The sequence below is a fragment of the Pecten maximus genome, chromosome 8, assembly GCF_902652985.1.
Source record: "Pecten maximus chromosome 8, xPecMax1.1, whole genome shotgun sequence".
NCBI classification, from domain to species: Eukaryota; Metazoa; Mollusca; class Bivalvia; order Pectinida; family Pectinidae; genus Pecten; species Pecten maximus.
This window is the reverse complement of record NC_047022.1, coordinates 3,570,875-3,598,873: the sequence shown is the minus strand read 5'-3', so window position 1 is coordinate 3,598,873 and position 27,999 is coordinate 3,570,875. Positions and strand designations below refer to the sequence as shown.

General features: G+C 33.6%; 1 protein-coding gene across 1 annotated transcript in view; it reads right to left on the bottom strand.

The window, feature by feature from the left end:
• Positions 1 to 27,999, bottom strand: part of LOC117332465 — a gene marked incomplete in the record, with an annotated part of 35,296 nt that overhangs the window by 5,951 nt on the left and 1,346 nt on the right. The window contains 6 exon segments of the mRNA XM_033891383.1: positions 309 to 399; positions 758 to 807; positions 994 to 1,057; positions 1,920 to 2,216; positions 2,668 to 3,009; positions 4,245 to 4,428. Of these exon segments, the coding sequence (XP_033747274.1) occupies positions 309 to 399; positions 758 to 807; positions 994 to 1,057; positions 1,920 to 2,216; positions 2,668 to 2,989 (824 nt within the window).

The following is a 27,999-nucleotide window of genomic DNA, read 5'->3' as shown; positions in this document are numbered from 1 at the left end:
GGCCTAGGTGATAAAGTGTCGGGACACCTTAATCATTCGGCCACCGCGGGAGGGACGACGAGAAGGACGAGGGACTCGGGCAGGAAAGACGTGTTACTTTATCTGCTCCTTCCATAAAATATCAGGTTAAGACAAATGTAAGATAAGCCAGGCGGCTATAATTGTGGCGCGATGTAGATCAGGACAGAGCTTAAGGCATTGGATATGGAATTATTGACATCTAAACATAGTTACAATTATAAAACTAATCCATTCGCCAACTTCAACAAAAACATGATATGAAAAAGGGGGAAACAGACATAACATACCTGCTGGGCCGTTTCCGTCCTCGAGGCAATGTATCAGTATGGGATTCACTACCGCAGACTTGTTCACTACTTTCGTTTTCTTTATTAGACTCTGAAATTTTTAGTCAAATGGCATGTATATCGATTTTTTTCAGTCAGCTTTAAAGATTTTATCAAATGGATCAAAAGGTTGTACATCTCACCGGAACCACAGATGTGGGCGTCCAGAAAATACATGTTACAGCTAAGACATATAACAATATACATGTGCAAACATCGTCTTTTAAAGATATTTAATTTGGAAAAAAACAAACATGCATTTGACAACTATAGAATTTTAAACGGCTAATTTCAAAGAAAGACATTTTCACATTGAAATACTTTTGTTACATTTTTGCGATTAAATGACATTGTTTCCTCACTAATAACGGCTTTATTAAACATTATAGCAATAAAACATAGAATTATACCTCTTTCTCGCTTTGGCTGGGCCAGTTCAGACTCTGATACAGACGGCGTGCTGATTTAACAATGAAAATAAACAAAACATTTGAAAGTGTATTTATTCAATATTACATTAGGGCTGGTATGTTATTTCCCTACTAAAGTATCATTATCGCTATCATGATATGTACATAACCTGTTTCAGACATCAAGACATTTTTATTTATTTATTTGACTTACATCAATGACAAAACAAATTTACCTGTTATCATCACTTGGCGGTGTAATGTTGGTTGTAGTTTCTCTCACTTTTGTTTCGTCAGCAGCTTCAATGAAACACATAAATAATTACGTTAATCACAGATATATTAATACATATATCAAAATTAAACAAACGTCTAAGTGAAATAAATATTCACCAGTACGTTAATGGTGATTTCAAGATGACCAATCTTATTGCAATTATTAACTCATTTAAACTGACTTTAATTAGAGGACACTATCAGAGTAATGAGAATGGCAAGCCATACTTAAAATTTACATTGACATAGGTCTTCCTGAAAATTGATTGAAAAAAAGAGTAAATATTAATTCTAGAGCGTTGTTCTGAAATCACGGTTCACACTATTTACAAAATAGATTTATAAATTGTTACATGAAAATAGTATAAACATTCACATTTAGTATAATAGTTAAATCCTGATAGAAGAAAGAGCTTTTTTATGTTGTAGAAAGAAATAAAAAACTTTTTAATTATAAATAATAACATAGAAAAGGCAAGAATAATATTTTTTTACAATCTGTGTAGATCTGTAAATGTCATATCGAAGTCATATTTCAAACTCAAATTAATTAAACAACCAATGTGAAAATATAAACAAAAATATAGATTTGCATGGTGGCTCCTAAAAAGTGCAATGCGAATATGGCAATGTGCTCCGGAAGAATAAGCGTCTTCTGTTTCATAAATGACACCATCAAACAAATCTAGGTCAGATCCGGGTTAAGTCACAATCTCAAATGAGAGTTACGGTAGTAATAACGGAACCACTGAGCATATCAACAAGCTTCAAACATGTCTGACTTCATATCTCATCAGAAAATAGATACATATTTTCAGGATGAAATCAGACCTTTCCATAATACCATAACTTGTCGTTGAATGAAAATCCTTCATTCGATACTCACAAAATTGTAGCTGTACGATAATGCCATCCGCTACTTTTCCCTGGGCTTCTGCAGTGCATTGATATTGGGCTTCATCTACCGCTTTGTTAGGACGTTTTATCACCAGTGTAGGCGCTTTTGGACCATAAAAGTATTTACGATTGTCAATAGGAACTAAATTTCTTAATGGTGCACTTTTGCCTTTTTTCCACACAATGTTTTCTGGTACAGGAATCACCGTACATTCGACGAATGCTGCTTCTGATCCTTCTCTGGTATGGTATACTGTGTTATCCATTGAAATCGATATTTCGTCTTCTGTAAACGAATCTTATTGTTAATAATACATGTATGTAATTAATCTATTAGGTTCTCAAAATTCTAAAATAGTTGCTATATTTCAGCTTAACTATCATCACATATACATACCCTGAATAGTAATAGAAATAAAAAAAAATGTCTAACTTCTGCAAAACAATTACCGCATATACTGTATTATGTGTATTATACAAAAAAGTGAGATAGAAAAAAGAACAAGTTCGTCCTATAATTATAAATTGCACTTTTATAAAAAATATTATTACGTAAAATAAATATACGTGTGTTCATTATGCTAAAAATGCATCGACTAGTAACAATATCTTGACATCAATGCATATCATTCAAATATTAAAATACATATCAGAAAAAAACCTATAGAAGTTATTTCAAACTATGAAATATACACATACACCCATGCAAGAACAATCGCAGTAACATATTCACTTACTTGTATCTTTTTCCAGTTCCGGTTTGAGTATTTTGCTCATATCCTTTGTGTACTGATTTACGATTGAACACAGTAACGGCTTAACTAGTTTCAGTTTTGAAACTAATTTGTCGTAGTCTCCATAGGAAATGAATGCTTTATTCCTCAGGCAGATAAACAGTTCTTGTACTGTTTTTATTCTATTCTTATCAGCCGTAGTAAGTGGATCATCCTCAAGAAGACGTTTTAGTTTCTTTAACTCCGGACCTGTCATATTTTCACTCAATTCCAAAACCATGGTATTATGAATATCTATAATCTCGGCAGGTAGGTGTGTAGCCATGCTGTGGGTGCCTTTATAACCTAAAACAATTATAAATAAACAAAATATCACCCCTTAAATGTGATTAATTGGTATATTATATATTGGTATACCGTCATTAAGTGTACAGTACATTGGTATTTATGTGGTAATTTCTGCTGTTCAATGTGAAGAACTAAAATGTCTCTTACCAGAGAAAAATATCACATGGACAAGCCAGGGATGGTTTTAATATAATATACCAAAGCCTTGGAGAGCTGGTTATTTCTGTCACATCATGACGAATACATGACATGGTCACGCGCTGTTATGGCTTTCACGAAGCGATCCATCATGGAATCTCCAGCCGTACTCACAATTAATTGGTTAAGTACAATATCCTTAAGAATGGTAAATCACAAGTACCTCAGATCGAAAGGCCAAATACATCATTCACTCTTGTCATACATATATATGCAATAAGAAATACACGATCCCCGAATGGCCTACGTCAATGACATGAATATTTCAGTAATTTCTTCACAACTTGTTCACTTATAATAATGTAATACACTCTAAATATAAGATACGATTTACCGGTTCCCAAAGTGATTCATAAAGTATTGAGTTGAAAAAAGGCTCCACTATGACACGTATCATTACTTATCTAATTGGTCCGCCAGATACTACAGATGGGAAGGCAATATTGGAATATTCTCCTTTTGTAGAACATATCCTTTTTATAAAACATTAAATCAACTCATACCAAGGATGCCTCACCCCAATTTTGATCAGGTTGTTTTTCACACACAAGAAAGAGACTTAAATGTATACTTTCTATTTTCCTAACTTGGCCCCGTCCCTCTGTGTCCAGAAAAAAAAGAATTCCTCCACTCGACTAAATATCTTATCCACCTTTACTACATTTTTCAAAGCCAAGCTGTGCCGTACATATAACGAACAAGGGTTTTGTTGTTCCAGACATATTTTAAAAGATTTCTTTTGAATAATTCGGTATGCATAGCTAGATTTCCGTCAAAGGTTAATTAACCGAAACAAAGGAGAATGTGTCAATCAGCGAAGTGTTTGTACGTTTATCTTGGTATCTCAGTTGGATATTGCTGAGTGACAAGCTATGGATATGTTAACTATATATATCTTATCACGACAGATCACTGTTTATATGTGCTACAGATAAGCTTGTGTCTTGTATAATTCGTTGGTAGAAATATGAATGGCTAAAATGTATCACATGCTTAATAGAGCAATTCATCATGGAATCTCCGGTAGTACTCACGTTTGGGTAAGGTGTGGTATCCTAAGGAATGATCAACTTCATTTTATTCAGATTAAAAGGGAAAAGACATCACACCCTCTTGTCCGTCCTATATCTGCAATAGAAAAACAAGAGGTCCATATGGCCTACATCGCTAACCTGAGTATGCTTCATCATCTGAGGGTCCATTTTCCCATAATAGACACTGAAACATAAGAAATATCAGAATTATTGTTTCTTGTTAGAGATACACCCTTCTATTAACACTTCATCATTTTGAAATATACTTTATCATATCATGTATAATTTTGCAGGAAACGAATATATTCTATTAAAGTTATCTTCATTGTTACATATCAAAAAACATTTGCAGTTGCATGTATATCCACATACATATAAATAATAAGAACATCAATATACCCATACACACATATCAGTGTACCCATACACACACATCAGTATACCCATACACACAAATCAATATACCCATACACACATATCAGTATACACAAACACACATATCAATGTACCCATACACACATATCAGTATACACAAACACACATATCAATATACCCATACACACATATCAGTATACCCATACACACACATCAATGTACCCATACACACATATCAATATACCCATACACACATATCAATATACCAATACACATATATCAGTATACCCATACACACATATCAGTATACCCATACACACATATCAGTATACCCATACACACATAACAGTATTCCAATACACACATATCAGTATACCCATACACACATATCAGTGTACCCATAAACACATATCAGTATACCCATACACACATATCAGTATACCCATACACACATATCAGTATACCCATACACACACATCAATATACCCATACACACATATCAGTATACCCATACACACATATCAGTATACCCATACACACATATCAGTGTACCCATACACACATATCAGTATACCCATACACACATATCAGTATACCCATACACACATATCAGTATACCGTACACACACATCAGTATACACATACATAAATATCAGTATACCCATACACACATATCAGTACACCCATACACACATATCAGTGTACCCATACACACATATCAATATACCCATACACACATATCAGTATACCCATACACACATATCAGTATACCCATACACACATATCAGTGTACCCATACACACATATCAGTATACCCATACACACATATCAGTATATCGTACACACACTTCAGTATACGCATACATAAATATCAGTATACCTATACACACATATCAGTATACACATACACATATGTCAGTATATCCATACACACATATCAGTATACCCTTACACACATATCAGTATACCAATGCACACATATCAGTATACCTATACACACATATCAGTATATCCATACACACATATCAGTATACCCATACATACACATCACTATACCCATACACATATATCAGTAACCGTACACACACATCAATATACCCATACACACATATCAGTATACCTATACACACATATCAGTATACCCATACACACATATCAGTATACCCATACACACATATCAGTATACCTATACACACATATCAGTATACCTATACACACATATCAGTATACCTATACACACATATCAGTATACCCTTACACACATATCAGTATACATATACATACATATCAGTATACCTACACATATCAGTATACCTATACATACATATCAGTATACCCATACATATATAACAGTATACACATACACACATATCAGTATACACATAACATATCAGTATAAACATACACATATATAAGTATAAACATGGAAACGGTTACTTTTACACATACACACATATAAGTATACCCATACAAATATCCGTATAACCCTACTCACATATCAGTATACCCATACATATATATCAGTATACCTAAACACACATATCAGTATACCCAAACAAACATAACAGTATACCCAAACACACATATCAGTATACCCATACACACATATCAGTATACCATACACACATATCAGTATATCCATCAACACATATCAGCATTCCAAAAGACACATATCAGTATACCAATACACACATATCAGTATACCCATGCACACATACCTGTATACCCATACAAATATCAGTATACTAATACACACATATCAGTATACCCATACACACATATCAGTATACCCATACACACATATCAGTATATCCATACACACATATCAGTATACCCAAACACACATATCAGTATACCCATACACATATCAGTATATCCATACACACATATCAGTATATCCATCAACACATATCAGCATTCCAAAAGACACATATCAGTATACGAATACACACATATCAGTATACCAATATACACATATCAGTATACCCATGCACACATATCTGTATTCCCATACAAATATCAGTATACTAATACACACATATCAGTATACCCATACACACATATCATTATACTAATAAACGTGTATCAGTATACCAATGCACATAAACATGCATCAGTATACCTATACACACATATCAGTAAACCAATACACATACATTATATTTTTGAATATCAGTATACCCATACACATCTATCGGTTTATCCATTAATATATCCGTATACCAATAAACACATGTCAATATACTCATATGCATATATCAGTATACCCCTACATACATATCAGTATATCCATACACACATATCAGTAAACACGAACACACATATCAGTATACTGATACAAATATATCAGTTAATCCATGCACACATATCAGAATACCCATACACACATATCAGTATACCCATACACACATATCAGTTTACCCCTACATACATATCAGTATACTGATACACACGTATCAGTATATACATACACACATATCAGTATATCCATACCAACATATCAGTATATCCATACACACATATCAGTACCAATACACACATATAAGTATAACAATACACACATATCAGTATACCCATACACACATATCAGTATACCCATACACACATATCAATATACCTATACAAACATATCAGTATAACTATACACACATATCAGTATACTCATACAAACATATCAGTATACCCATACACACATATCAGTATACCCATACGCACATATCAGTATATCCATACATACATATCAGTATACCCATACACACATATCAGTATACCCATCAACACATATCAGTAACAATACACACATATAAGTATAACAATACAAACATACCGGTATACATATACACACATATCAGTAAACCTATACACACATTTCAGTATAACAATACACACATATCAGAATTCCCATACACACATATCAGTATACCCATACACACATACCAGTATACCCATACACATATATCAGTATGCCAATACACACAAATCAATATATCAATCAACAAATATCAGCATACCAAAAGACACAATTCAGTATACCAATACACACATATCAGTATACCAATACACACATATCAGTATACCCATACACATATATCAGTATGCCAATACACACATATCAGTATATCCATCAACAAATATCAGCAAACCAAAAGACACAATTCAGTATACCCATGCACACATATCTGTATACCCATACAAATATCAGTATACTAATACACACGTATCAGTATACCCATACACACATACCAGTATACCTATACACATATATCAGTATGCATAAACACATATATAAAAATACTGATACACATATATCAGTATACCCTTACACACATATCAGTATACCCATACACACATATCAGTATATCTATACACATATATCAGTTTACCCATACACACATATCAGTATACCCAAACACACATATCAGTATACCCATACACACATATCAGTATACCTATACACATATATCAGTATGCATCAACACATATATCAGTATACCTATACACACATATCAGTTTAACCATACATATACAAATACACAAATATCCTAACACACATATCAGTATACCAATACACACATATCAGTATACCAATACACACATATCAGTATACCAATACACACATATCAGTATATCCATACAAATATCAGTTTACCCATACATACATAACAGTATACTCATACACACATATCAGTATACTCATTCACACATATCAGTATACCTATACACCCATATCAGTATACCTATACACACACATCAGTATACCCAAACACACATATCAGTATACCCTTACACACATATCAGTATATCCATACACACATATCAGTATATCCATCAACACATATCAGCATACCAAAAGACACATATCAGTATACCAATACACACATATCAGTATGCCAATACACACATATCAGTATATCCATCAACAAATATCAGCATACCAAAAGACACAATTCAGTATACCCATGCACACATATATGTATACCCATACAAATATCAGTATACTAATACACACGTATCAGTATACCCATACACACATACCAGTATACCAATACATACATATCAGTATACCTATACACATATATCAGTATGCATAAACACATATATAAAAATACTGATACACATATATCAGTATACCCTTACACACATATCAGTTTACCCATACACACATATCAGTATACCCATACACACATATCAGTATACCTATACACATATATCAGTATACCCATACACACATATCAGTATACCCATACACACATATCAGTATACCCATACACACATATCAGTATACCTATACACATATATCAGTATGCATCAACACATATATCAGTATACCTATACACACATATCAGTTTAACCATACATATACCAATACACAAATATCCTAACACACATATCAGTATACCAATACACACATATCAGTATACCAATACACACATATCAGTATACCAATACACACATATCAGTATATCCATACAAATATCAGTTTACCCATACATACATAACAGTATACTCATACACACATATCAGTATACTCATTCACACATATCAGTATACCTATACACCCATATCAGTATACCTATACACACACATCAGTATACCCATACACACATATCAGTATACCCATACACACATATCAGTATATCCATACACACATATCAGTATATCCATACACACATATCAGCATACCAAAAGACACATATCAGTATACCAATACACACATTTCAGTATACCAATACACACATATCAGTATATCCATGCACACATATCTGTATTCCCATACAAATATCAGTATACTAATACACACATATCAGTATACCCATACACACATATCAGTATACTAATAAACGTGTATCAGTATACCTATACACACATATCAGTAAACCAATACACATACATTATATTTTTGTATATCAGTATACCCATACACATCTATCGGTTTATCCATTGATATATCCGTATACCAATACACACATGTCAATATACTCATATGCATATATCAGTATACTCCTACATACATATCAGTATATCCATACACACATATCATTAAACACGAACACACATATCAGTATACTGATACAAATATATCAGTTAATCCATACACACATATCAGAATACCCATACACACATATCAGTATACCCATACACACATATCAGTTTACCCCTACATACATATCAGTATACTGATACACACGTATCAGTATATACATACACACATATCAGTATATCCATACAAACATATCAGTATATCCATACACACATATCAGTACCAATACACACATATAAGTATAACAATACACACATATCAGTATACCCATACACACATATCAGTATACCCATACACACATATCAATATACCTATACAAACATATCAGTATAACTATACACACATATCATTATACTCACACAAACATATCAGTATACCCATACACACATATAAGTATACCCATACGCACATATCAGTATATCCATACATACATATCAGTATACCCATACACACATATCAGTATACCCATCAACACATATCAGTACCAATACACACATATAAGTATAACAATACACACATTCCAGTATACATATACACACATATCAGTAAACCCATATACACATTTCAGTATAACAATACACACATATCAGAATACCCATACACACATATCAGTATACCCATACACACATACCAGTATACCCATACACATATATCAGTATGCCAATACACACATATCAATATATCAATCAACAAATATCAGCATACCAAAAGACACAATTCAGTATACCAATACACACATATCAGTATACCAATACACACATATAAGTATACCCAAACACATATATCAGTATGCCAATACACACATATCAGTATATCCATCAACAAATATCAGCATACCAAAAGACACAATTCAGTATACCAATACACACATATCAGTATACCAATACACACATATCAGTATACCCATACACATATACCAGTATACCAATACACACATATCAGTATACCTATACACATATATCAGTATGCATAAACACATATATAAAAATACTGATACACATATATCAGTATACCCTTACACACATATCAGTATACCCATACACACATATCAGTATACCCATACACACATACCAGTATACCCATACACACATATCAGTATAGCTATACACATATCAGTATACCTATACACACATATCAGTATACCCATTACACACATATCAGTATACCTATACACATATATCAGTATGCATAAACACATATATCAGTATACCTATACACACATATCAGTATAACCATACATATACCAATACACAAATATCCTAACACACATATCAGTATACCAATACACAAATATCCTAACACACATATCAGTATTCCAATACACACATATCAGTATACCAATACACACATATCAGTATACCCATACACATATATCAGTATACCAATACACACATATCAGTATATCCATCAACAAATATCAGCATACCAAAAGACACAATTCAGTATACCCATGCACACATATCTGTATACCCATACAAATATCAGTATACTAATACACACATATCAGTATATCCATACACACATACCAGTATACCCATACACACATATCAGTATACCTATACACATATATCAGTATGCATAAACACATATATCAGAATACTGATACACATATATCAGTATACCCTTACACACATATCAGTATACCCATACACACATATCAGTATACCCATACACACATATCAGTTTAACCATACATATACCAATACACAAATATCCTAACACACATATCAGTATACCAATACTGAAATAGCCTTACACACATATCAGTATACCAATACACACATATCAGTATACCCATACACACATATCAGTATACCAAAAGACACAATTCAGTATACCATTACACACATATCAGTATACCAATACACACATATAAGTATACCCATACACACATATCAGTATACCAATACACACATATCAGTATTCCAATACACACATATCAGTATACCAATACACACATATCAGTATACCCATACACACATACCAGTATACCCATACACACATATCAGTATACCTATACACACATATCAGTATACCCATACACACATATCAGTATACCTATACACACATACAAGTATACCCATACACACATATCTGTATACCCATACACACATATCAGTATACCTATATACATATATCAGTATACCTATACACACATACAAGTATACCCATACACACGCCAGCCTACACATACACTTGAGCCTACATTTATACTGATGTATTTTTAAATTGGAAAACTGACAATATAACAAAACCTATTATTGTTTTAAAAACATATTTTTGTTGACAACATATATTTATAGTTTTCCTGTTCATGTTTTTATAATATATTCATTACATTTTAATAACTTACCTCCATATTTAACTATAAATGTATACAGAAAGCCCTATGACCAGGAAGAATGACTAGAGGAGGTGTACCTGGCTGTTATGACGTTTACAGGGTCCGTATCAGTCACTACTGATGATCCATATTGTCTAACATATAATTAGATTCACTCGAGTCCTCAGTGGAAAATCATTCAGAAATATACAGAAATATACAGCTGACCTGGCTGTGTTTATGTAATATACATCAAGTACCAACTAGCTATACAGTTAAAATAAAACAAAATGATTGCTCAGTTCCTCTGATTAATCCTACAGTGGAAATACAAATAAACAGAACAGAATAATATCCTACATGAAATACTGAGTGCTCCCTGTCCAAAATTAATCTTCCCTATCTGGGGTTTATTCAGGGAAATATCACATTATAAAACTATAATTAATATAAAGGTAAAAGAGTTTCAACACTCATTGACTGAGTGAGCACTCACTTCGACTGAGTGCTCACTTTTACCGAGCGCTAACGTCACCGGGTACTCACTGCTACCGAGCACTCAAAATAACGAGCACTCACTGAATACTCACTTCTTACTGAGCACTCCCTAGCATATATATAACGATATGCATGTACGTACAACTAATAGAGACTAATAAACAAAGTGGAAGACGGACAGTCCGGAACGACAGGTAACACAACAGTGGTTCACCACACTGTAGGCCTAATGAAGCTAGACATACCCGACCAGATAGGGGGACTGGTGTTTTGTCTATATCTGGCAGAGATCCATCGCCCGTTAGCTGTAATCGGATCACTATAAATATCCTGTGTGAGTCAATACACCCGATCACATAATAAAGAGGCTATTTATCAGTGTGCAATAGTGCATGCAGACACACTATGCCGAAGCAACCTTCAACAGGTAAAATTATTTTGGTTTAAATAGCACGTGTGTATTGTGGGGCATAACGATCCGTTGGTTATAAACGTAAGGAAAGTAAGAAAGCAGGAAGCTTTTTAATATGAGGCTACATAGCATATCCACTGAAATTTTCACACGCATTTACATCACTGATATGGTGTAACTAGACAAAAATACCGTGATCAATTGTAATTATGTACCATAGTTAAACATGGTTTTGGCTATTTTTGGTAAGTTGTTGTCTTTTTAATTATAACAAAACATTTGAAAAATGCATATTTCTCGAAATGTTTCTACAAGATTCAGAAGTGGCAATTATTGTGCGAAATATACCCCGAATATAAAAACGCAAACAATGAATATTTTTGTACGTTTTAAGACTTTCCCTATACACACATATCAGTATACCCATATAAACATATCAGTATACCAATACACACATATCAGTATACACATACACACACATCAGTATACCCATACACACATATCTGTATACCCATACACATATATCAGTATACCTATACACATATATCAGTATACCAATACGCACATATAATTAAACCCATACACATATATCAGTATACCTATACACATATATCAGTATACCCATACACACATATCAGTATACTAATACACACATATCAGTATACCGATACACACATATCAGTATACCCATTCACACATATCAGTATACCCATACACACATATCAGTATACCCATACACACATATCAGTATACCCATACATACATATCAGTATACCCATACACACATATCAGTATACCCATACACAAATATCAGTATACCCATACACACATACATTATTCCCATACACATATATCAGTATACCCATATAAACATATCAGTATACCCATACACATATCAGTATACCCATACACACATATCAATATGCCCATACACACATATCAGTATACCCATACACACATATCAGTATACCCATACACATATCAGTATACCCATACACACATATCAGTATACCCATACACACATATCAGTATACCCATTAACACATATCAGTATACCCATATACACATATCAGTATACCCATTCACACATATCAGTATACCCATACACATATCAGTATACCCATACACACATACAGTATTCCCATACACACATGTCAGTATACCCATACACACATACCAGTATACCCATACACACATATCAGTATTCCCATACACACATATCAGTATACCCATACACACATATCAGTATACCCATACACACATATCAGTGTACCCATACACACATATCAGTATACCCATACACACATATCAGTATACCGTACACACACATCAGTATACACATACATAAATATCAGTATACCCATACACACATATCAGTACACCCATACACACATATCAGTGTACCCATACACACATATCAATATACCCATACACACATATCAGTATACCCATACACACATATCAGTATACCCATACACACATATCAGTGTACCCATACACACATATCAGTATACCCATACACACATATCAGTATATCGTACACACACTTCAGTATACGCATACATAAATATCAGTATACCTATACACACATATCAGTATACACATACACATATGTCAGTATATCCATACACACATATCAGTATACCCTTACACACATATCAGTATACCAATGCACACATATCAGTATACCTATACACACATATCAGTATATCCATACACACATATCAGTATACCCATACATACACAGCACTATACCCATACACACATATCAGTAACCGTACACACACATCAATATACCCATACACACATATCAGTATACCAATACACACATATCAGTATACCCATACACACATATCAGTATACCCATACACACATATCAGTATACCTATACACACATATCAGTATACCTATACACACATATCAGTATACCTATACACACATATCAGTATACCCTTACACACATATCAGTATACATATACATACATATCAGTATACCTACACATATCAGTATACCTATACATACATATCAGTATACCCATACATATATAACAGTATACACATACACACATATCAGTATACCCATACATATATAACAGTATACACATAACATATCAGTATAAACATACACATATATAAGTATAAACATGGAAACGGTTACTTTTACACATACACACATATAAGTATACCCATACAAATATCCGTATAACCCTACTCACATATCAGTATACCCCATACATATAGATCAGTATACCTAAACACACATATCAGTATACCCAAACAACATAATCAGTATACCCAACACACATATCAGTATACCCATACACACATATCAGTATACCATACACACATATCAGTATATCCATCAACACATATCAGCATTCCAAAAGACACATATCAGTATACCAATACACACATATCAGTATACCCATGCACACATACCTGTATACCCATACAAATATCAGTATACTAATACACACATATCAGTATACCCATACACACATATCAGTATACCCATACACACATATCAGTATATCCATACACATATATCAGTATACCCAAACACACATATCAGTATACCCATACACATATCAGTATATCCATACACACATATCAGTATATCCATCAACACATATCAGCATTCCAAAAGACACATATCAGTATACCAATACACACATATCAGTATACCAATATACACATATCAGTATACCCATGCACACATATCTGTATTCCCATACAAATATCAGTATACTAATACACACATATCAGTATACCCATACACACATATCATTATACTAATAAACGTGTATCAGTATACCAATGCACATAAACATGCATCAGTATACCTATACACACATATCAGTAAACCAATACACATACATTATATTTTTGTATATCAGTATACCCATACACATCTATCGGTTTATCCATTAATATATCCGTATACCAATAAACACATGTCAATATACTCAGATGCAGATATCAGTATACCCCTACATACATATCAGTATATCCATACACACATATCAGTAAACACGAACACACATATCAGTATACTGATACAAATATATCAGTTAATCCATGCACACATATCAGAATACCCATACACACATATCAGTATACCCATACACACATATCAGTTTACCCCTACATACATATCAGTATACTGATACACACGTATCAGTATATACATACACACATATCAGTATATCCATACCAACATATCAGTATATCCATACACACATATCAGTACCAATACACACATATAAGTATAACAATACACACATATCAGTATACCCATACACACATATCAGTATTCCCATACACACATATCAATATACCTATACAAACATATCAGTATAACTATACACACATATCAGTATACTCATACAAACATATCAGTATACCCATACACACATATCAGTATACCCATACGCACATATCAGTATATCCATACATACATATCAGTATACCCATACACACATATCAGTATACCCATCAACACATATCAGTAACAATACACACATATAAGTATAACAATACAAACATACCGGTATACATATACACACATATCAGTAAACCTATACACACATTTCAGTATAACAATACACACATATCAGAATTCCCATACACACATATCAGTATACCCATACACACATACCAGTATACCCATACACATATATCAGTATGCCAATACACACAAATCAATATATCAATCAACAAATATCAGCATACCAAAAGACACAATTCAGTATACCAATACACACATATCAGTATACCAATACACACATATCAGTATACCCATACACATATATCAGTATGCCAATACACACATATCAGTATATCCATCAACAAATATCAGCAAACCAAAAGACACAATTCAGTATACCCATGCACACATATCTGTATACCCATACAAATATCAGTATACTAATACACACGTATCAGTATACCCATACACACATACCAGTATACCTATACACATATATCAGTATGCATAAACACATATATAAAAATACTGATACACATATATCAGTATACCCTTACACACATATCAGTATACCCATACACACATATCAGTATACCCATACACACATATCAGTATATCTATACACATATATCAGTTTACCCATACACACATATCAGTATACCCAAACACACATATCAGTATACCCATACACACATATCAGTATACCTATACACATATATCAGTATGCATCAACACATATATCAGTATACCTATACACACATATCAGTTTAACCATACATATACAAATACACAAATATCCTAACACACATATCAGTATACTAATACACAAATAGCCTTACAAACATATCAGTATACCAATACACACATATCAGTATACCAATACACACATATCAGTATATCGATACAAATATCAGTTTACCCATACATACATAACAGTATAGTCATACACTCATATCAGTATACTCATTCACACATATCAGTATACCTATACACCCATATCAGTATACATATACACACACATCAGTATACCCAAACACACATATCAGTATACCCATACACACATATCAGTATATCCATACACACATATCAGTATATCCATCAACACATATCAGCATACCAAAAGACACATATCAGTATACCAATACACACATATCAGTATACCAATACACACATATCAGTATACCCATACACATATATCAGTATGCCAATACACACATATCAGTATATCCATCAACAAATATCAGCATACCAAAAGACACAATTCAGTATACCCATGCACACATATATGTATACCCATACAAATATCAGTATACTAATACACACGTATCAGTATACCCATACACACATACCAGTATACCAATACATACATATCAGTATACCTATACACATATATCAGTATGCATCAACACATATATAAAAATACTGATACACATATATCAGTATACCCTTACACACATATCAGTATACCCATACACACATATCAGTATACCCATACACACATATCAGTATATCTATACACATATATCAGTTTACCCATACACACATATCAGTATACCCAAACACACATATCAGTATACCCATACACACATATCAGTATACCTATACACATATATCAGTATGCATCAACACATATATCAGTATACCTATACACACATATCAGTTTAACCATACATATACAAATACACAAATATCCTAACACACATATCAGTATACCAATACACAAATAGCCTTACAAACATATCAGTATACCAATACACACATATCAGTATACCAATACACACATATCAGTATATCGATACAAATATCAGTTTACCCATACATACATAACAGTATAGTCATACACTCATATCAGTATACTCATTCACACATATCAGTATACCTATACACCCATATCAGTATACATATACACACACATCAGTATACCCAAACACACATATCAGTATACCCATACACACATATCAGTATATCCATACACACATATCAGTATATCCATACACACATATCAGCATACCAAAAGACACATATCAGTATACCAATACACACATATCAGTATACCAATACACACATATCAGTATATCCATGCACACATATCTGTATTCCCATACAAATATCAGTATACTAATACACACATATCAGTATACCCATACACACATATCAGTATACTAATAAACGTGTATCAGTATACCTATACACACATATCAGTAAACCAATACACATACATTATATTTTTGTATATCAGTATACCCATACACATCTATCGGTTTATCCATTGATATATCCGTATACCAATACACACATGTCAATATACTCATATGCATATATCAGTATACTCCTACATACATATCAGTATATCCATACACACATATCATTAAACACGAACACACATATCAGTATACTGATACAAATATATCAGTTAATCCATACACACATATCAGAATACCCATACACACATATCAGTATACCCATACACACATATCAGTTTACCCCTACATACATATCAGTATACTGATACACACGTATCAGAATATACATACACACATATCAGTATATCCATACACACATATCAGTATACCCATACACACATATCAGTATACCCATACACACATATCAATATACCTATACAAACATATCAGTATAACTATACACACATATCAGTATACTCACACAAACATATCAGTATACCCATACACACATATAAGTATACCCATACGCACATATCAGTATATCCATACATACATATCAGTATACCCATACACACATATCAGTATACCCATCAACACATATCAGTACCAATACACACATATAAGTATAACAATACACACATTCCAGTATACATATACACACATATCAGTAAACCCATACACACATTTCAGTATAACAATACACACATATCAGAATACCCATACACACATATCAGTATACCCATACACACATACCAGTATACCCATACACATATATCAGTATGCCAATACACACATATCAATATATCAATCAACAAATATCAGCATACCAAAAGACACAATTCAGTATACCAATACACACATATCAGTATACCAATACACACATATAAGTATACCCAAACACATATATCAGTATGCCAATACACACATATCAGTATATCCATCAACAAATATCAGCATACCAAAAGACACAATTCAGTATACCCATGCACACATATCTGTATACCCATACAAATATCAGTATACTAATACACACATATCAGTATACCCATACACACATATCAGTATACCAATACACACATATCAGTATACCTATACACATATATCAGTATGCATAAACACATATATAAAAATACTGATACACATATATCAGTATACCCTTACACACATATCAGTATACCCATACACACATATCAGTATACCCATACACACATACCAGTATACCCATACACACATATCAGTATAGCTATACACATATCAGTATACCTATACACACATATCAGTATACCCATTACACACATATCAGTATACCTATACACATATATCAGTATGCATAAACACATATATCAGTATACCTATACACACATATCAGTATAACCATACACATACCAATACACAAATATCCTAACACACATTATCAGTATACCAATACACAAATATCCTAACAAACATATCAGTATTCCAATACACACATATCAGTATACCAATACACACATATCAGTATACCCATACACATATATCAGTATACCAATACACACATATCAGTATATCCATCAACAAATATCAGCATACCAAAAGACACAATTCAGTATACCCATGCACACATATCTGTATACCCATACAAATATCAGTATACTAATACACACATATCAGTATATCCATACACACATACCAGTATACCCATACACACATATCAGTATACCTATACACATATATCAGTATGCATAAACACATATATCAGAATACTGATACACATATATCAGTATACCCATACACACATATCAGTATACCCATACACACATATCAGTATACCTATACACACATATCAGTTTAACCATACATATACCAATACACAAATATCCTAACACACATATCAGTATACCAATACTGAAATAGCCTTACACACATATCAGTATACCAATACACACATATCAGTATACCCATACACACATATCAGTATACCAAAAGACACAATTCAGTATACCATTACACACATATCAGTATACCAATACACACATATAAGTATACCCATACACACATATCAGTATACCAATACACACATATCAGTATTCCAATACACACATATCAGTATACCAATACACACATATCAGTATACCCATACACACATACCAGTATACCCATACACACATATCAGTATACCCATACACACATATCAGTATACCCATACACACATATCAGTATACCTATACACACATACAAGTATACCCATACACACATATCTGTATACCCATACACACATATCAGTATACCTATATACATATATCAGTATACCTATACACACATACAAGTATACCCATACACACGCCAGCCTACACATACACTTGAGCCTACATTTATACTGATGTATTTTTAAATTGCAAAAATGACAATATAACAAAACATATTATTGTTTTAAAAACATATTTTTGTTGACAACATATATTTATAGTTTTCCTGTTCATGTTTTTATAATATATTCATTACATTTTAATAACTTACCTCCATATTTAACTGTAAATGTATACAGAAAGCCCTATGACCAGGAAGAATGACTAGAGGAGGTGTACCTGGCTGTTATGACGTTTACAGGGTCCGTATCAGTCACTACTGATGATCCATATTGTCTAACATATAATTAGTTTCACTCGAGTCCTCAGTGCAAAAACATTCAGAAATATACAGAAATATACAGCTGACCTGGCTGTGTTTATGTAATATACATCAAGTACCAACTAGCTATACAGTTGAAATAAAACAAAATGATTGCTCAGTTCCTCTGATTAATCCTACAGTGGAAATACAAATAAACAGAACAGAATAATATCCTACATGAAATACTGAGTGCTCCCTGTCCAAAATTAATCTTCCCTATCTGGGGTTTATTCAGGGAAATATCACATTATAAAACTATAATTAATATAAAGGTAAAAGAGTTTCAACACTCATTGACTGAGTGAGCACTCACTTCGACTGAGTGCTCACTTTTACCGAGCGCTAACGTCACCGAGTACTCACTGCTACCGAGCACTCAAAATAACGAGCACTCACTGAATACTCACTTCTTACTGAGCACTCCCTAGCATATATATAACGTTATGCATGTACGTACAACAAATAGAGACTAATAAACAACGGACAGTCCGGAACGACAGGTAACACAGCAGCGGTTCACCACACTGTAGGCCTAATGAAGCTAGACATACCCGGAATGAACTGAATGCCGGAGGTGATAGTCACTGGGGATTCGGGTAAGATAGTGAGACTGGTGTTTTGTCTATATCTGGCAAGGATCCATCGCCCGTTAGCTGTAATCGGAGTACCGCAAAAGTCCTGTGTGAGTCAATACACCCGATCACATAATAAAGAGGCTATTTATCAGTGTGCAATAGTGCATGCAGACACACTATGCCGAAGCAACCTTCAACAGGTAAAATTATTTTGGTTTAAATAGCACGTGTGTATTGGTGGGCATAACGATCCGTTGGTTATAAACGTAAGGAAAGTAAGAAAGCAGGAAGCTTTTTAATTAGAGGCTACATAGCATATCCACTGAAATTTTCACACGCCTTTACATCACTGATATGGTGTAACTAGACAAAAATACCGTGATCAATTGTAATTATGTACCATAGTAAAACATGGGTTTTACCATTTTTGGTAAGTTGTTGTCTTTTTAATTATAACAAAACATTTGAAAAATGCATATTTCTCGAAATGTTTCTACAAGATTCAGAAGGAGCAATTATTGTGCGAAATATACCCCGAATATAAAAACGCAAACAATGAATATTTTTGTACGTTTTAAGACTTTCCCTATACACACATATCAGTATACCCATATAAACATATCAGTATACCAATACACACATATCAGTATACACATACACACATCAGTATACCCATACACACATATCTGTATACCCATACACATATATCAGTATACCTATACACATATATCAGTATACCAATACGCACATATAATTATACCCATACACATATATCAGTATACCTATACACATATATCAGTATACCCATACACACATATCAGTATACCAATACACACATATCAGTATACCCATACACACATATCAGTATACCCATACACACATATCAGTATACCCATACACACATATCAGTATACCCATACACACATATCAGTATACCCATACATACATATCAGTATACCCATACACACATATCAGTATACCCATACACAAATATCAGTATACCCATACACACATACATTATTCCCATACACATATATCAGTATACCCATATAAACATATCAGTATACCCATACACATATCAGTATACCCATACACACATATCAATATACCCATACACACATATCAGTATACCCATACACACATATCAGTATACCCATACACATATCAGTATACCCATACACACATATCAGTATACCCATACACACATATCAGTATACCCATTAACACATATCAGTATACCCATATACACATATCAGTATACCCATTCACACATATCAGTATACCCATACACATATCAGTATACCCATACACACATACAGTATTCCCATACACACATGTCAGTATACCCATACACACATACCAGTATACCCATACACACATATCAGTATTCCCATACACATATATCAGTATACCCATATACACATATTATTATACACATACACACATATCAGTATACCAATACACACATATCAGTGTAGCAATATTAGCATTGTAGAATGCCCATACATACCTTTCAGAATATCAATAGATACATATCAGTTACACATGTATCAGTATACCCATACACACATACAGTATTCCCATACACACATGTCAGTATACCCATACACACATACCAGTATACCCATACACACATATCAGTATTCCCATACACACATATTAGTATACCTATACACACATATCAGTATACCTATATACACATATCAGTATACCTATACACACATATCAGTATACCTATACACACATACAAGTATACCCATACACACGCCAGCCTACATATACACTTGAGCCTACATTTATACTCATGTATTTTTAAATTGCAAAAATGACAATATAACAAAACGTATTAATGTTTCAAAAACACATTTTTGTTGAAAACATATATTTATAGTTTGCCTGTTCATGTATTTATAATATGTTCATTAAATTTCAATCACTTACCTCCATATCAAACTGTAAATGTGTACCGGCAGCCCCCTGACCAGGAAGAATGACTAGAGGAGGTGTACCTGGCTGTAGTGAAGTTAGACATACCCGACCAGATAGTAGGACTGTATCGTCTATATCTGGCAGGGATACCCCGCCCAGTAGCTGTAATCGGAGCACCACAAATATCCTGTGTGAGTCAACACACCCGATCGCATAATACAGATGCTAGTTATCAATGTGCAATAGTGCATGCAGAGACACTATGCTGACACAACAGGTAAACTTATTTTGTTGTTAATAACACGTGTATATTGTGGGGTAATAACAATCCGTTGGTAATGGACGTATACTTAGGTAAGAAAGCAGGAAGCTTTTTAATAGAGGCTAAATACCATATCCACTGACATTTCCACACGCCTTTACATAACTTATATGGTGTAATTAGACAAAAATACCGTCATCAATTGTAATTATGTACCATAGTAAAACATGGGTTTTACTATTTTGGTAAGTTGTTGTCTTTTTAATTATCACAAAACATTTTGAAAATGGATATTTCTCGAAATGCTTCTAAAAGATTCCGAAGGAGCATTTATTGTTCGAAATATACCCCGAATATCAAAACACAAACAATGAATATTTTGTTTACCTTTGTAAGGGTTTCCCCACACGCAGATATCAGTATACTCATACACATATCAGTATATCCATACACATATATCAGTATACCCATACACATACATCAGTATACCCATACACATATCAGTATATCCATACACATATAGCAGTATACCTATACACATATCAGTATATCCATACACATATATCAGTATACCCATACACATATCAGTATATCCATACACATATCAGTATACCCATACACACATATCAGTATACCCATACACATATCAGTATACCCATACACATATCAGTATACCCATACACACATATCAGTATACCAATACACACATATCAGTATACCCATACACACATATGAGTAAACAAATACATATATATCAGTATACCAATACACACATATCAGTATACCCATACACACATATCAGTATACCCATACACACATATAAGTAAACCAATACATATATATCAATATACCCATACACACATATCAGTATACAAATACACACATATCAGTATACCCATACACACATATCAGTATACTAATACACACATATCAGTATACTAATACACACATATCAGTATACCCATACACACATATCAGTATACCCCTACACACATATCAGTATACCCCTACACACATATCAGTATACCCATACAAACATATCAGTATACCCATACACACATATCAGTATACACATAATACTTATCAGTATACACCTGCACACATATCAGTATACCCATACAAACACATCAGTATACCATACATGTATTATTATACCCATACACATATATCAGTATACCCATACACATATATCAGTATACTATACCTATATATATAGTTCAGAATACCCCTACATACATACACATAAGAATTTAAATAGATACATATCAGTATACACTTACACGTTAGTTTACATATATACCCATATATTGTAGCTTGCAAAAATGACAATATAGCAAAAGATATTAATGTTTCAAAAACATATTGCTGGTTGCAGAAAAGGTTTATCGTTTTCCTGTTCATGTATTTATATTTACATTCTGTGTTGCATTTGTCTATATGTCGTTAGTAAACCAAATTGTATTCATGAGACTGTATACTACAATTTACAGTGATTCGGTCAGTGTAGGAATACAGCTCCAAGTGTTAATGGCCGCCAGTTACTTTCGTCCTAGAGAGCTTTGGAATGCTAGCATTTATTTACAGAAGCCACAACGAAAAAAAAAAGCAACATCACAGGTTATGAGAGTATCATTTTATAATTAGAAAAATGTAGTCAACACGAAATTATTATACATGATGTAGGTGCCACTCTTGATCTATACGAAATATGATCAAATTGTGAATGTCGTCACACTCACAGGGGCTCGTTCCGAATTTTCAGAAATGCAAGATACGACAACAATTTATAAAAACAATCTTGTATAAATATCGGGAGTATCGACATTGTTTCCGGTTGAATATGTGTAGGTCTACTGAATTTCAGTTTTGTGATTATTCACTGTTGTCAAAGGCCTACATGTATCTCACAAAATTGAGCCCCTGTGAAGTCGAAAACCGTCTGCTAAGTTAGCCTAGCGACACTGAGTTGACCGGTTAGACTGGAATCTGTTTCGAACGAAATATCCTTGGAATCGTTTCCTCTACTATCAAGACGACTTTCATTTAGAATCTAAACGCTGGTATACTTGTTAAATTAACGTAAATCCAGTCGATAGAAACATAAGTGTTTCCGAGGATTCGAACAGCATCACTTCTAAATGTTAACTTTATATCATTGCGCAGAAAAAACGGTTTCGATTTCGAACAATCAGAAATTATGCAATTGTGAACAATTTGGCGATACCTACAAGCGTATATGAATTAGAAAATAAAGCCAAATTTGTACAAAAACGTTCTTATGTGCTTGCTATTAATAACGTCATCAGGCACTATATTATTCCTTCTGGAAATTTCGGCTATTTTAGTCACCAACATTTCGATTATGACGGTGAATAGCAATGACGGAAAGCGTTGTCCTACGAGTTAACACTCGAGTAAGCCTTCTAGATCACGACAAACAATGTGCTGATGTATTTAAATTGAGTAAATTAAAAACCAATGCCTTTCGTCGTTTTGCTTCACTGTCGTAAGCGTAATTTTAGATATATTGGCGAATGTTCTCGGCATTTCATTGATTTTTCGTAGCAATATCAATTACTTACAAGAAAGTTCCATGCGTTGTATCAATAAAAACGGGCGATACTTTGCGAAAAAAAATAAAGTAGATCCTATGCGATTAAAATAATTCAGAAAAAAAACACGTTTCTGTTAGTTTGGCCGTTTACGGCAATTCATAGACGTAGTCTATACAATGCAAATATTCCCATTATAAATTATCATTAATATTGGGTAATTTAAACTATACATAATGTATTGACCATTACCTCAACGTGTGACTACCGGTACATGTACGGGATATGGTGACACTTGGAGACACAAAATCAGACGTGGAAATCGAACTTCGTTCTGGCTATTGTACACAAGACAAGTAGAAAGTTTTAAGCTCACGAACATGGCAATGCCGTAATAAAACGAGATGGAAGCTAAGTGGGTTTACAATTGATAGTCTACTAGCTGTCCAGCTATGTCAATAGCAGGCCCTGAGATGGCACAGGTGAAGATTTCAGGTGATGTCACGACACTTCAGGACGATTCTGAGAAGACAAGAAGACAGCATAGATTTGATTGTCTTTAAATTAAAGATTTGGCGCCTAAGTTTGTGAAGGACAAAGTTTGCAAGATTCAGACAGTTGGTATAGAACAATCAAGAGTTTATGAGAAAGACAGACTGATCTTCAGGGAAGTGTTTGCTTTCAGTCCTGTCCTGTAAAGCAAACTCTTTTTCTATTACTTCGAATACCGAAACAAAAACCTGTTTCTATAGACAAGCATATATTTCATGTCAAACCACGGGAAGTAATAATTTTTTCGCTCATAAAATTCATCAATATCCCCGATCTCTGACCATGGATGGATTTGCTGATCGAATGTATGATGCAACTCTGCACCACAAACGACGAAGTTCCTAAAAAAATCATTACATCAATCATAGACGGAGTTGGTGTTGTCCATGTGTAAGCCCTGGTATTGTAACCATGTTCGATGACTTTGCCGATACCATACTCTTCCTTATTTATGATAGATGGAAACTGTGACTGAATGGATGTAGCATTGGGCGTCTATCTTAGTGATTAAACCAGGAGCAAAAATAAGTCGGTGTGTTGAAGCTGGAGTATTCAAGCTTTCGGAGTGGCCGAAAATATGTCAACGTTTTTTGTTTTCCTTTCATACAAACTCATTGACTTGAGATGACGGAAAGGAAAACGTGGTAACATTAAAACAACATGTTTTGTGCTATCCAGCCTTCTGGGACACATTTTTCACGGAACCCCGTACACAGGGGAAAGCTGATACCAGAACAAATGACACTGTGTTTAGAGGTACCGCTAGGGTAACAGTTCGATGTAGGTCCAGTTACTCATGAATATACAAACAAGACACGTTCAATAACCAAAGTAGTCACAAAGCCAACTATCGTTCCAATTACAACTGCGTAATATTGCAAAGGAAACTCGTACACATAGAAACAAGGCGTGACAAT